Source organism: Hippoglossus stenolepis, chromosome 3 (genome assembly GCF_022539355.2).
Source record: "Hippoglossus stenolepis isolate QCI-W04-F060 chromosome 3, HSTE1.2, whole genome shotgun sequence".
Taxonomy (NCBI): domain Eukaryota; kingdom Metazoa; phylum Chordata; class Actinopteri; order Pleuronectiformes; family Pleuronectidae; genus Hippoglossus; species Hippoglossus stenolepis.
The window spans coordinates 7,123,404-7,139,610 of NC_061485.1; the positions used below are offsets into that span (position 1 = coordinate 7,123,404).

Genomic DNA, 16,207 nt, shown 5'->3' on the forward strand with positions numbered 1-16,207 from the left:
GCGAGCGAGTTTGGGTGGTGGGTGGTGGTTGGCCAAAACAGACGTGGCCTGTACAACATAGAGGAGCGGTGGGCTGATGGTTGAATAATTTGTGGCACAGTTTCTAAAAGTCAACATCTATACAGAGAGCTCAGGGCACGGACACGCATATACACGTGAATGATAAGCGCCTGCAGAGGGGAGATACGTAGCAGCGCTTGTTGAATGTGGGCAGTGAAGTACAGGATGTGATGCACATGGAAGTCAGTTTTAGAGTCTGCAGCAGAGTCCTGCATGAGAAAGCATCGAACCGAGCTGGACCCACAATTATCTCCAGTTCAAATCTGGACCCCATTAAGACACCTGTGCCCCTGAAACTATCAGCGTGTTCCCTACGTAATGACGTGCCTAGCTTGTGGCTATCGAAAGCTAATACTTCTTGGCACAAGTAGCTAAGCCACAGAGAATGTATTCATCCATTCTGATGTACCAGCTCGTTACTGGAGTGGATATCTCGCCCACTGGAGCAGACCCGACCAGGTCAGGTCTTATAAAACACACATCAGACACAAAATTCTGTGACTGAACCAAATCATTTTGCAGAAAAGATGTAAGAACTTTCACAAAAGCTTCTACAATCGCGACTCTGTCAAATAGGCAGCTGACGTTTGATGTCATGTTTAATTGAAGATGAATTTGATGTGGAATTATTGTGTAACCTCTGACAGCGGCAGGAGGCCTTTCCACTGAGCCGCCTATTCATACCATTTCGAATTCATCACTGAAGCAACATTGAGAATTGAGAAGCTTCCTCTGTGTCATTTTTTTCTCAACCTAATACAATCCTTAGCGCCGGAGATAAAGAAAGCGGTCATGTGTGCAAATACGATATATATGGAGTGATTCATAGAAAAAATAATGAATGACTACATTACACAGATATCAGAAGCCAGGATTCAGTCAAATATAGAACAGAGGAATAATTGAAAAGGAGAAGACTGTGAAAAGGAATAAAGAATAAATGCAAATGGGAGAGAGAACAGGTCAGAGATAAAGAAAATGGGAAACTGTACCGAAGCATCAAGCGCAGATGCTCTTGATCCCCGATGACATCGTACTTCATGGAAAAGACCAAGTGGCCCAGGGCAGTGTCCATGGTGTAATAATTAAAGTGTTCCTGGGGGCAGAGAAGCAGAAGAAACTTTCATGCACAAACAAATACTGACACGATAATTAAAAATACAATGCTATAATAAGGTGGAGCGGCTGAAGGGAGGAATGTGGCTGAACTGCTCTCGAAGTAAGGCTGTGAAACAAGGTCCAATGGTTATAATGTATATATAATGGATGCAGGAGATTTACAGATTGGAGCCAATCCCAGTTGACAGTGGGCTTGTGGACGGGTCGCCAGTCCATCACAGAGCCAACATACAGCCAACAATCATTATTGTTTAAATCCACACACCTATGGGCAATTTAGAGTCTCCAATTAACCGGCTTGTCTTTGGACTGTGAGGGGAAGCTGGACAAAAGCCGTGTAAGCCTGGGAGAACGTGCAGACCCTACACAGAAGGGTTCAAACCCCGAACCTTCTACTGGTGAGGCAACAGTGCTAACCTCTGCACCACCATGCCGTCCAGGAAGAGTTGTTTTAGTGGAACACACGTGCCTGGGAGTTGTTCTGGTGGATGTACGGGTAATGGTAGGTAACACACAAACAAATGAACCAGCAGACAAACAGGTTTCCCATCCTCACCTTGCCCATGAAATGTTTCCTGTAGATCTTGGCGGTGCTGTTCGTCTCCAGTTTGATGTGGGAGGAGGGACAGGGAGGTTGATCGGCCTCCGGTGCGTCTTTAGGCTCATGATTGGTTCCCTCGATCCAGTAGCCTCCGAACTGTGGCAGCAGGATGAGCGGGAAAGGGCTGCAGCGACCCAGAACCTGACCGTGAGGGACAATAAGAACGTTGAGAAAGAAAACTAATAGTCAGCACTGCATTGCAGAATACCCATTCAAACCAATTCTTGACATCTATAAAGCATGTACCTCATGGACGCTGGGATAAGGGATGTAGTCCTCTTCTGTCTGCAGGGAGGGAAACAAATATGAGTCAAGCTGGCGAACATTTTCAGTTTTAGTTGATTTAGTGGTGCCTAGTGGTGAAGTTGCAGAATGTGTACATGTCACATATCGTGTTTGGTTTGTGCATCCTGGTCTACTAGGTCTAAAAGTTAAATAAAGTGTCATTGGTCAAGCGTGACCTCGCTACTGTGGCTCCACTCCCCGACCACGACTGTGGCTCTTCTGGTTAGATGGTGTCATTCATGTCAGAGAGATTTTGGTTTCATTTCTGGATAGTGGGGGGGAAGTGAATCCATCTTTATTAACAGTCTATTCTAGAAACATGGCATCTGCAACATGGCGGATTCCATGGAAGAGGACCTGCGGTCGATGTACATGTCGAGGTGTCATGCTAAGGTAAGCACAATACATGGATTCTTAGTTACAGGTGTTTATACACTAATAAAAACATTATTGTGAATATAATTGACTTTCTGCTGATAGATCCCCTTTTATAGAGTAGTAAACATGCAAACATGACAGAGGCCACATTAGAAATGTCTGATGTTCCTCCATTTCCCACTATATTCCTATACTTTACATATAACTACCAGAGATTTGGTCCTAAAACCTCCTGGTATGTTATTAAAACATGAATAAAGCAACTTGCTTTCTGCTGGATTTGAATGTGTTGGTGTGAGAGAAGCCAAGACTTTTTTATAACACATCAGTGGTCATCACACAATGACAAATATTTCTCATTTAACTCTCTGATAATTGTATTTAGTTGCAGTGGAATTAATCTGTGATGCTCGCTGCACTCCAGAAACCATTTTCTGATATCTGCCTCCAATTCAGTTTTTTTTGGCGAACCCACTTTTTCCCTCAATTTCAGATAGGCGATTCTCTCCATTACCCCCCAGATTGCATTTGAACGTCCCCAGCAGAGCAGAACTGGACCTGTTGCATCGCAGAGAGCAAGAGAGAAAGCTTCGTTTTTATATTCAACTAAGTTTAGTCACAGTTCTTTTAGTACTATATGATACTGCACTACAGGCATATAGCTGCCATGGAGGAGGCATTAAATGTGAGAGTGACGAGGACTCTGGGCTTCAGGGATGTCTGGAACTAATTTCCTGACAATCAGTCCAACAGTTGTCAAGACATTTCATTTCGACCTTGTGGAGAAAATGTCAGATGATCAACAAAGTCAATATTGTGCCCAATATTTATTGAGATATTTCAGACCCGGAGATGCTAGCATGACTAAAAACTGGCATTTGGAACATGGTTCATTTAAAAACCCACTCGCCACTGTCGCTGGATTATGTTGTCAACATGTGTGCAGTTATTTACAGGAAAACAAGTTTGTTTCCATTTACATACGTATGTAACTTAACTGCCAAACAATATTTTAGATATAGTGTGAGATGTAAACTGTCATGGTTCCACATAAAAGACTGTATTCAAGATGGGCTGGGTGCAGTATAGGTCGTAATCCCATCTCCTCCATGTTAGTGGATGCTACAAAAAAGTTCAAATACACGTCAAATAATCTTTTCTCAAAGATGTTTCCTGTTTTTTAAATGGAAGTTCTTATCAAAGCCCGTACTCTGGATATTTTGGCTTCATTTTTGTGCGACAGGAGACACATCATCTATGTTTATGTGAAGTCTTTTGGCCCTAAATTAAAAGCTAATATGCTGAGTGTAACTTTTAATCATTCATGACAACTGAAGTGCAGAACCTTCCGTACACCATGTTGTCAAACAGCCTTTATATATGAGTCTTAACCTCAAACACTAAAACCTAATTATACACACAACCTGTAGGTTGAGCCAAACCCTAACAGTTCCATATTTTTCTTTCTTTCTGATTACAATCTACTGGGGGGTCTTTCTGACTTCATCTCAAACCCTCTGCTGAGAGGATCCCCTACTTTTACCCACTGCGTTATTCAGTCTAAGTAACGGACAGCCGAGGATTCTCCAGTCCTAGTCCCCCTTCGAGTTCCTAACCCAGCTGGTGAGCACACTAGAGCCTGTCTGACGGCTGATAAGGAAAAGGTTTAGGACTTTCCCATTATAGATGCTTTACCAGACTGCGCTTCGTGAGGAGATCTGACGATTTGAGACTCACTTTGAGGGGCGGGGGGAGGGTGCATCTCTGCTCATCCATTCTGAAACCCTGTGGATAGAAAAAAAACGATATGACACTGATGGAATAAGGTGAAATATCTACCAAACACCGCCTCGTGTGTGAGGAGATACACAAATACTTATTTTTTCATTGTCAAGTTCCGAGATATTTCTTGCGCAGTGCGAGAGTGCAAGATAGTTCCTGGTGATAGTAATTCATGTTTTCATCACACAAGCTCAATCACCAGACGGGCCGCAGAGAGAGGAAGTAAAGAGGAGTGAGAGACGAGAGTGCAGTGATAAAGATAAAGAGAAGTCTATGAGAACACAGGAGTCGTTTCCCACGAACCACACTACAGCTCAACCACGATTCCACCTCGGGCTCCCGAACTTTCCATCTGTTCTATATCTGTTCTAACTCTGCTGACTCGTTAGGACTGACAGTTCAAAAAAAGCGCACACAGAGAGATGGTTAATAAAGGATTCCTGATCAGTCGCCATATGCGTGGAATACCCCGCAGCAAGAATGTGAAACGTATCCGATTTGATGCATTTTTTCTTTTTTTTTCTTTTTTTTAAAAAAAGGTCTAAGGGAGATGATGAGGAAAATTGGAAATGCTTTCATCAAGTTCATTCTTTGAAGACAGCTCCGCTCTGCTTCTGTTTCTCTTTCTCTTCCTCATTGCAGTTTTTTTCCGTTCTCTTGAGAACATGCATCACTAATCATAAATGAATACGCTGCAGCTCAGACATTTTGCTCCCGTGTTGTTAAACAACCAAGAGTAAACAAAACAAATATGGTTTAAAGCTACTAAAATATCACAGAGATTCTTGAGAAGCTCATGATGATTGAAATGAGTGCATTAGCAGTAGGTACCGCGTCTTCTGGTCTAAACTTCTCTGGCTCTAAGCCTTTCACATGCTCGATCGCTCCACAACTTCAGAAAGATGACGTTTGAACCTCTAAAGTTTTTTTCCAACTGCTAGATAATATATTCATGGCTCTTTCAACAATATATCAACGCTTCCACCAAAAGCTGCTTTCAGGCATGCGCTGAACTCTGGACCTTTTCCTGAAAGTTTACAGAGGGGCCTGCAAGTGAGAACGCGAATGTGGACATTTTCTGGAACTTATCCTGCCAGCCCCCTTATAAAATGTACGGAAAATTAATTAACGAATACACAATAGACTAAGTAGATTATGTTTCCAGTGTTTTGGGATCATGATGAAGTCCGACACAGCAATGCAACAGCTAAAAGATCACTTTCATTAAAGCAAGGGTTGGTAATCCTGGAAAAGCTTTTAAGAGCAGGCTACACTACATGAATCAGATTCATCACAGCTCCGCCCATCAGCCCTTTAATCAAAGTAGTTCCCCCTCAGCACAAACTGCTAGATTGGTACCTGACAGACAACAGCCAATCACTTGATTTGGACTAAATGAAGTGATTGGTTGTCTTTATATTCTTTCATGATGATGTGGATCTCTCCATTGTATCACTTACAAAATTGTCACTCTTCTCGCGTCAAGTTACCAAAACGAAAGCACATACTTACAAATCCACCTCGGCATATTGAAAAAAAAACAACCTAAAACACAACATTTCACACATCTGGTGACGCAGAAGAAAAAACGAGCGGGTTGAGGAGACACAACACAAAGGCTCTGTTCAGCACATTCAGAGGCATACGGTTCGTAAAGGCAGCCTGAGGGCGTCACTGCTGTAAAGACACATGGACACACACGTATAAGTAGAGTGACAGAGTTGCGATCTGAAAATAGGAGGAAAAGCAGAGACACGCGAGTCTCGAAACAGAAGTAAATGGAAAGTTTTATGTAGGAGGACGGCGTTTTGATTAAAGCGAGTTCAGGCAGTGGGTAGAAAAAGGCAGATCCAGGAGGCCGACCACTGTACCTGCATCCTCTCGATCATGGCAAACAGGTCCGAGTCCTGGTGGAGAGAGTTGACACAGATCCACACAGGGACATGGGTTTGATGGTTTGTGGAGACAAAGTGTTGATGTGCTTTCCCTTCACTCATCCTCCATCCCCGCTCACTAAGAAAGCTGGCGGTGCCGAAACCTCGTGTTGGAATCTCAGACGTCCCAATTCCATTTCTCACTATGACAGCGCCATCCCCCCCCCAGCCTCCACCCTCCACCCCACTTGACATCACTCTCACTGAGGCTCCATTCAACGCCAGGAGAATCGTTCCTCCACACTTAAGGACAAACACGCTGCACATAAGCAACTCTTCTGGGAAAAAAACAAGCCTCGGAGCTCCATGGTGCTTTTTGTCTGTTGCTGCAGGCGACAGCTCATCTGACTGGAAATCACTGTGTTGTAGCTTCCGACAGACACACACACACACACAGTCATGTTAGTGTGTGAATGAGATATATTTAACCTATAAAGGAAATACCACATGTAAACATAAACTCACATTAATGGTCTGAGAAGTATTTCCTGTTGTGGTATAATCTGCCTCAGGGGGTTTTGTGATGTCAGTGCTGCTCATTAGACTAAAAGGGATTAATCCAGCTCCTTGATTCATAAACACACCTGATCCATGTACGACTACAGAACATAGACATCTTCAGAATGGCTTCCAACAGAATATCATTGTACCGGATCAGTGAAAATAAAGTTATCGTATCAGTAAAAGGGACTAGTACAGGTTAAAGTATAAAAAACAGAATGACTGGCTTGCAATTTTCTGCCTCTGCTCACTGGTGTAGCTGCGGGGAACATGGGCCTCCTTCTGTTCGAGTAATGGTGTTAAGCAATGGCCAGAAAAGTGTTTTAGCAGAACATTGCAATGTCACAGTGAAGTGACTTTTGGATATAAAACGTTATCGCTTCATCTTTTTGGTTAAATTGGATATTTGCCTGGAAATGTGGCATAATTTGCGCATTCATTCTTGAGTTAAGGCCAAAAATCGTGTTTTGTGACACAGCAGTGACCCTCGACATTTGACCACCAGATTCTAATCCGTTCATCTTTGAGTCAAAGTGGCATTTTTGGGTAAAAATATTACTAGAAATTCCCTCAAGGCGTTCCTGAGATGTTGGGATGGAGGCTTGTGCTCAACTTAATGCCTCCGGCCACAGCTGTGGCATAAGAAACACTGCCTAGTTAGAGAATGGAATATGGACCAAGCTAAAAACTCAAAGGACACATTCAATAAATATATTGGTTCCTGCCATTTTAGGAATCACACCTATGTTTGTGTAAGTGTTAATTCATTTTGTTTTAATGAGGTATTTGATGAGCAGCAGGGAATATGGCCCCAGTCTCCCCCTTGTTCCTGAGTAATGTTATTAAACAAAGTATTTTACTAATTTAATCTTAAATTATGCAGTTTTGAATATGTGGATATAAATGTTTATCAGTTCATCATTATTATCCAATTACAGATTTGCCTGGAAATGTGTCACGATTAGCACATTCCCTCTTTAGTTATGACCAAAGAATGTGTTTGGAATATTTGACGGAAATTCCCTCAATGCATTCCTGAGATATTACGGACGAACCTGAAAACACAATGCCTCCAGCCACGGCTGTCGCCTGCGTGGAGGCATTAAAACACCCTGCGGCCTGCGTTTGTTATCTGCACAGGCCAGGATTGGGATTCTTAGCAGCTCCAACCTGGGATGAAGGGGGAGAGGATGGCAGCAGCCCTGCAGGCGCTGCTTGTTGTGGGGCGAGCCCTCTGTTCACCATGTAACAGAAGTGGACTGAAGTGCCAGGCTGATGTTTCCACATGACAGCTTGAATTTACCGAGGGACACTGCGGGGCTCGCTAAACACACCACACACACACACTCCATGCACACACACACACACACACACACACACACACACACACACACACACACACACACACACACGCATGCACGCCTAGTTGTAAACCTACACATATCACCACCCACACAAGCATAAACACACCTGACCTCGTAAAGCCGAAGGTGCAGCCTGGGTCCATTGTTGCATGTGAAAGCAAACAGTGCCATATGATATTCGGGGACATATTGCGCTTCTGACTGCAAAGCAAACATCCACAAACACTGTCCTGTGCGAACCAGATTATCAGTGAACCACGAAGACTCCACAGTAACATCACAGAACCCTCTCCTGGGGAAGACACGGAGCCGAGGACTATGTACTGGATATTGGAGGCGCTGCAGAACATGAGCCGTGTCATCCAGTATGTTCTCATAAAAATAGCATCAGTCCATTATTTGCTTTCATCAGATTCTATAGCCGACACAAAGTAAACATCTCTGTCCCTGAGCTTCCTGAAGATTTAAACACACAACAATAACTGGAGCGAAAAATAATCACTTCACTTCATGAAAAGTTAAAAAAAATACTCACATCACTGTGGCACCGTCTGTTGAATAAGGGCTTACTGGGGGGGCGGCTGAGCAGCGCCTCCAGCAAAACATCCTTAGCTGCCCTGAGATCACTCATCGTTCCACAAGTGCGGACGCGTCGGCCACAAGGAGGAAGGTGAGAGTGACAGTGACACTTCACACCGACGGACTGTCGCTCGGGCAATTAAAACCAGGGGAGGAGACTTGACAGCCGTCCATCAGAATCCATACACATGTAATTAGATGCATGTGCTGAAATGCGAGAATATCATTTCTCCTCCTTCCTCTTTTCACACACTCCACCCTGTCATACACACACACACACACACAGCTGTTCTGTAGGAAGTAGGAGTAAGGGAGGAACAATGTTTCTCCCCTCCCTGCACAGCTATCTTCTCTTTTTAATGCAAACCCACACTCTGACACGTGGACGGACACACACACACAAAGTTCTCTTTCGTTATATCACAATATGAGACTTTTCTCTTCCTCTTTCATGATCTGTTTCTCAAGCCTCCACACACACACACACACACACACACACACACACACACACACACACACACACACACACACACACACACACACACACACACACACACACACACACACACACACACACACACACACACACACACACACACACACACACACACACACACACACACAATAATTAACATGATAAACAGGGTCAGTGTTGACATGTCTTCGTCTCCGGTGATAAATCACAACCAAAGACATTTCCATAACGTTTACAGTCTATGTTTCCCCGTGTTGAGAAGTAGGTTAATTACACCTGCAGAGCTCTTATACTTATTGTAAGGGCTGATTAAGACATGTTTGACATGTGTTTCTTTTTTCTGTACAAGAAAATCTGACTAATTTTAATCCCTGCTGTTTTTACAACCAGAGCTTACTAGAGCTCGAAAAATGCTAAATAGAGATTTTGATTGTCAGCCATAATATTCTAATCATCCAAAGTAGACTTAGCACAAGCTACGAGATTGTGAAACGATGTTTTATGCCCCTGTAGAAGACACAAGTTCATATGAGATTAACTGCGTTTTAAGTTGTATTTGCGATGGCAACAAGAACCACTACACAACCCACAATCTTCAGGTGCAATAGCGACGTCTCCGATTTTTGGAGTTCGCTGTTACCAAGGTAATATTTTCTACAACTGTGAAAATCACGTTGGCTACGATCAGCTATGATTGTATTGCTCAGCGTTACTGTACTAGGTTATGAAACTTTAGCTTTATACACATAACAGATACAAATTACAATGTATTGCAACACTATATTAACAAGGTTAAATTCAAGAAGAAACTTGCTGGAAGTCTTTGGAAAGAGATCATTCGCCATTGCTTAACATTTTATTTTTGTATCTATTATGTGCAGTCGAATACCCGTTTTTTAATTGCTGTAGCTGGTCGGCCTGGTTCTAGGCTTAAAAACTTGATTTTCTGAAACATCAATAGAGAAAATTAATTGGAAATTTACTTCTGGGTGGTCACCGTTCTGCCAGATAACATGAAGTGAAGTAAACGAGTGGAGGCTCTGCACGGAAATGCATCAGGCTCTTTTCATCGTGTCCTTGGTCAGAACACAACAACGTGAGAGCTCCATGTGTTATCTCATCCACTGAGGGGGAGATACGCGAGACGAGCCAGCAGCCCGGCTCCCTGCCTGTGCAGACGCCACAGCCTAATGGACGACTCCGCCAACCTCGGCACCTCGGAAAATCATCTGTGCATAGTTAAGCACGGATATGACAAGAGAGCACGAGGGACAGTGGGAGAGGAAGAGGAGGAAAAAAAGGGATGGATACAAAAAAAAAAAAAAGATGAGGGAAAGAACCGCAGGATGAAAGGGGAGCTGTCGTTCTGTGAAAGTCTTTTTCCATTAGGCGCACTTCCAGCATCAGATATCAACAAACATTGACCTACTTCTTAAGAAAGAAAAAAAAGAAACACTGCTGAAAGCGTTCAACGGGACCGATTCCACCCGTGTACGTTAAACGTTTTTTCATTTCAGATAAGCATGGCAAGCTAACCCCCTCCATTGATTTCCTTTGGGGAAAAATCAATGGGAAGAACACACGGGGAGGAGAGGTTACATGGTTTGTATGCAACGTGCACAAAATATGGATTTTGTGTGGACAGGGGAGACGTTACTGCACCAGAACAGGACTGCCGTTTAAAAACGCTGTCTCATACCCAGGTTCCATTTTATTACGGCCTGTCTTCCTGTTGACTTTGCCCCAGACTGGCTTTAGCTTAATGCCAGACTGGGACTCAAGAAGACAGGCGAATACTAATGCTCCAGATAATCATGTACAAATGTCACATGATGTCAAAATGTGAGTGAGATATTAATGAACTGTTCAGATCCGTCGTTTTCAGCTGTATACCACACTGACTGCTAAGTTCTGATCTCACTCTGTTGGGAAAGTCGACCCGCTGTTTTACAATCCTGCTAGACTCCAGTACGTGCTGTCATCGAATGGGACAATATGTACTGCAGAAGCCCAAGGGCCACACAAAAGTGCCAAGACTCACAAGTTTGATTCTGAAGTGTTTGTGCTGGACTTTTCAGACGTCACGTGAAACGAGACTTTTAAGCTGCTCACGTTTCGTCTCCTGCCCTCGGAGACAAAGTGGAGCCACCGCAGTGAAGCACCGTCACAGTTTGAATGTCTGAGGGGCTGAGAGCTACACTACTCAGACTTGATTACCACCAATTGCAGTGTGTGTGTGTGTGTGTGTGTGTGTGCCTCTGAAAGCGACAGAGTGGAAGTGCATGAGCCGAGAGTGAGGGATTGACCAATTAACTGATTAATTGACTGACACAAAACACAGTATTTGAGTAAATACAAAAAAAAACTTATACTCACAGAATTTAAAGCTGCTTTCAGACATGCGCTGAACTCTGGATAATATCCTGACATTTCCCGGAACATGTTTGTGAACGCAAATGTTCGAATGAGAGGCTCTGGACTTTCTCCTGAGTTTCTTCTGACAGCCTCCTATTAAGAACTTTGGACAATGTCCGATTGTGCCCATGTGAGAACACAGCAGGAGATTCTCTGGAGGATAGTTTCTGACATTTCCAACATGCGGCAGATGTAAACAATGACAAAGATGTCAAGAGAAGTTTTGGTGATGAGGAGGAACAGTGTGGTCGATGCGCCGTAAACAAAAAACATGTGATCTCCGCAGCAGAATGAATAGATAGTTAGTTAGTGGAAAGATTAGTTATATAACATTTTACATAAAAATACACATCATATTGCTGAATGTATCTGTAACTTTTAATATCTCTCTTTTTTTATTACTGTAATTTACTGTAATAAGTGTTTGGTATCTTTTTGCTGCAAGATTTTCTACCTTATTTTTGTCTTACATTTTTTTACTGGGTATGAGCAGCATTAATATCCATGAACCATGCAGCTCTGACATCTCTGCTCAGTCTGGGAAGGGAAGAATAAAAGCTCTGACTCCAGCGCTTCATTTACTCCTCTCACACACACAGAGCCCCATTTAAAAATTTTCCACAGACAAATCGCCAATGATTTGCATCCAAGGCAACATTTCCTCGCCTACTCACTCCCCATCCTGACGTTTGGGTCTTTGCATCACGGGCTTCGCCCGCATCTTTAGAGGCGATGCAGTAAAATGGAAAACTAATCTTCAAAGACAGCCAATCACCGGCCACAGAGGCCCATCGTATTCAGCCAGAGAGAATCCATCAGGGGCCATTCATCAGGTCTGGCTGCAGAGACTCTACCCTGACCTTGCTGTGGCCACTGGTGCCTGGGAGACACAACTGGAGCTCACACAGATGAGGCCCCCACCATTCTATCAATGTGCCAGAAGAGCTGGGTGATTGCCACAGAGGTGAAGGTCCACAGAATGACTGCAGGGTTTCTCTGTGTGTGTGTGGAGACACATGTATTTACTCTTTACTGTCGTTACACCAAGAGCAGAGATGTAGAAAAAGACGGACTGCTGCTCCCCCCCCGTGACACAGAAAACCTCCTGATCTTTGATTAACGTCTGCCGGGCGTTTGTATGTGTGACGCAGTATCATCACAAAAAGTCGTATCAAGGACTTCGGAGAGCAAAACCTTGAACTGATAGTGAATAGCAGCTCCCTCCCTGTTCATGTGCCTCCACAGCAAATAGCCTGTCAGACTAATAAAGGAAAAGATCTCATCTTATCACCACAGAGTGTTAGAGCCACTTAAATGAAAAAAATATATAGTAACAAGAAGAATCAAGTGATATTAAATAAAATTGTATTTTACAAGAATAAAGTCGCAGCCTGTTATCATGAGAATTGAGTCATAATCATAGTGTCACATTAAAGGGGGGGGGGGATATCAGATGATGAGCTGATGTCTGCTTTAGAATGAGGAACGTGGAGAATCTTGTCAAGTTACACTTTAAGTCTTATAGATAATGAAATGTTTGGCGGTGGTCCACAGGTCATTGGTTACATCTGCGTTCTATTCAAGGGGGTTTCACAGAAAGACTGTGGTTTGTGGTTCCAGAAGAATTGGAACACGAGTTCTCCTTTTTCTCTTTCAGTTTTCTTTCTAGTCCAAACCTGCGGTTGCATTTTGAGTAGCCATTACCCACCATGCAACTTGACCACCGACCGCTCACTCACATTATGCTGCTGGTGGCTGATGTAGACGCTCCTCGAACTCTGCAGCCTCAGATTCATTTCCTTTTCTAATGTGTAGTTTTCAAACTTAACTGATGCTAAGGCAAATTCTTCTTGTTGAGTCTAAACTAGGTGTTTTCCAGATATATGCACTACTGCTTTCCAAAACCTGTGAACAAACTATGAAGCACGTATTTGACTCCTGTATTGCTGTCAAACATTTGACTATCAGCTCTTATCATATCTTTATAACTCACAGGCCAATATGAGCGTGTTAGCAAGTGTCGTCTTGAAAAGAGGATTTCAATACGTCATATTTATGAAATGTGCTTCATCTCAAGCCCCCTGAGCTTCTCTATGATCATGACTCCACTGTTTGTCGACTTGTTTTCCCATCTTTGCTTCAGCCCGGTTCTTTTCACAAACTCTTAAAGGAGTTTTAAACTTCAGCCACTGGAAAATTTCTACATGGCAATAAAACTATAAAGTGTCTTTTACAACTCTGCTGCGTGCAACCTGCTGCGCTGTAAAAAATTACAACCACCGGCGGGAACACACCCGACCCGACAATATGGTGGTAATTGCAAGTTAGAGCTTCATTTCACTTTTGTCGTTCAAAATAATATAAAAAAAACATTAAGTCGACAGTTTGACGTATAATATTTAAATATAGAAATGGGAAGCACATGACTCAACCCTACAAGTCTATTCCCAGCAGCTCCATATAAAGCCGTATATTATTAATCCCCAGGCAACTAGTATCACTGGTGCATGTTGGACATAAATAACAGCAGTGTGCCTTCTGGTACCGGCATGTATGTGTCAGAGAGGAACAACTGCTGCAGATCTATATTTGTCACAGACGCCTGAGACAGAGGGCACAGGCTCCGGCTCCGTCAGGCAGCACAACAGCCTGCCAACTGTGTCAGCAGGAGGCACAGGCATCAGAGGCAGCGCTCACCTGGGTGCAGCAGGGAAAAGATTTGACGAGCGGGAGCCAACGAGGGATTCAAATGCACAGATGAGGATATAGGGACGGACTGGAGGCGGCATTTCAGTCAATCCATCATGCAGTCACCAAAGTCCAATACTCCCCTGTCGTTTAGCCTTAAAGAGTTAGAATATACCAGAGACCATGTCTTGATCCGTTTCCAAATTCCCTACAGGTGCCCCCGTCTGGGCCACTTGTTCCCTACTGAGGATATCAATTATTGAATAAGCTAAAAATAAATACTTTCTCTCTCTCTCTTCTATTATGTAATTTTCTAGCTCCACACTTTCAGAGAACATGACTGAAATAGGATTAAATATTGAATTCCACCTTTAGTCGGTCACTGATTTAATATTTGTTTTATCTATTAGTTTTAGGTCTTATCTATTCTATTCTTTCTAGGGGCTCAGATTATATGTGTGTCTCATTCTCAATTTTTTTTTCCCGTCTATGTTGGGTGATCTCGCAATTTCAAATCAACGGCAATAATGTGTTGATTCTTGAATCTTGAGTTAACTTTTACTGACAAGAAAATTACTGAATATCACCCGACTCATCATTTAAACAAACAACTGAAATCCTTTATTTGTCCTCCAACAGGAACTCATAACATTAGTCTTTGATGATGGCTCTATTCTATTAGAGTGGGACGGCTGATGTGGCTCAGGAGGTAGAGCTACATTATTCTGGTGGTTCGATGCCCGGCTCCTCCATTCCACATGCCAAAGTGTCCTTGGGCAAAACCCAAAGTGCCTGTGATGGCTCTGCTGACATTGTGCGATGGAGAAAGTGCTGCACGTAGATTCATTCTGTATAAATGTGAATGGATGAACGTCAAATCTGTGCTGGACTTGCACTTTGAGTGGAAGACGAGAAAATTGCAATATAAATACAGACCATTTACCATTCACCATTCTGGTCAAATGCACCAGTGAACCGTGCTGGTGACGAACACTATACAGTCCCAGGGTCCAGGAATATGAATGCAGCCATTACTTTTTTTAATCAAAAAGGAACAGTGGATTCACAGTTTTCCAATAGTCAGGCGCCTATATGAATATCAGAACAGCTTCTTCTTGTTGAAATCATTTCTATCGGCACGACAAATGTCTTTTGTAAAGAAGAAGAAGAAGAAGCTCCATTGTATGAAGAATTGATTCCAGGTACGTCTCACTTTCAGATTTATCACATCAGGCTCTTGGCGCTGCCTCGAGTTTCCAGCACAGAGAGCATGATGAGAGGGGAGAACAGCAGCCGGTCAAAGTATTGCATTACCTTTGAAAGTGAGGGAAGAGGAAATGGAGGGTGGGAGTGTGCTGCTGAGGGCTCTACTTCATCCGAGATACGAGGAATCCTGCCATCTTGTTTCCTGTGAGTCAGAGAGGACGGAAGGGTGGAGAGAGGGAGAGAGGTTAGGGACTGGCTTCAAGCTGAGTTTCTCATTTACGCAATAAGACACCATTGACTCATCCCATTGAGGAGGTTCATTCAACTCTAACTACAAAGAGGAGGATGTTATTATTTCACCACTGTCCTAAGAGTGTTTCTTCAGTCGGGAATTCAACTCTCAGGAAGCGCCCCTCTGTGTGACTTTGTACACTCTACACTTTTATTTCCTCTTTTATTTTGTAATAGCTTCCCTAAGGTTTCTGTAGTTGTCTTACTTCCTGCTGTGATTATCTGCTCCGCCCGATAATGTGTTGGAACCAAGTGGCGACCCGACGTGATGTCACCCATTGGTTCCTGAACTGCTGTTTTGCATCTTGCATCTTGAGCTCGAGGACACTGCACGCCCACACACACACACACACACACACACACACACACACACCTGAGACTTGCAACCATTGGACGGTACCACCTGTCAATCACAGCCAATCCCCCGATGCATACTTTGCTTTATTTGACTATTTTCTATGGAGATGTAACTTACAAAATTTACATCATACTGTATTGAAGAATACTTGAAAGTTTAGCGACTGAGACC

The 16,207-nt window shown here is 43.2% G+C and overlaps 1 protein-coding gene across 14 annotated transcripts in view; it reads right to left on the reverse strand.

Moving 5' to 3' along the window:
* rap1gapb (RAP1 GTPase activating protein b) overlaps positions 1-16,207 on the reverse strand; it is a 100,706-nt gene that overhangs the window by 19,693 nt on the left and 64,806 nt on the right. For 4 of the 14 annotated variants that reach the window (XM_035153097.2, XM_035153092.2, XM_035153093.2 and 1 more), the window contains 5 exons: positions 15,496-15,589; positions 4,181-4,228; positions 2,027-2,065; positions 1,736-1,921; positions 1,053-1,156 (listed from right to left, as the gene is read on the reverse strand). In XM_035153097.2, coding sequence (XP_035008988.1) covers positions 1,053-1,156; positions 1,736-1,921; positions 2,027-2,065; positions 4,181-4,228; positions 15,496-15,589 — 471 coding nt within the window. Of the gene's footprint in view, positions 1-1,052; positions 1,157-1,735; positions 1,922-2,026; positions 2,066-4,180; positions 4,229-6,096; positions 6,311-8,559; positions 9,078-15,495; positions 15,590-16,207 lie in introns of those variants that run through there. The other 10 variants (XM_035153098.2, XM_035153096.2, XM_035153094.2 and 7 more) reach the window with 6 other exon arrangements.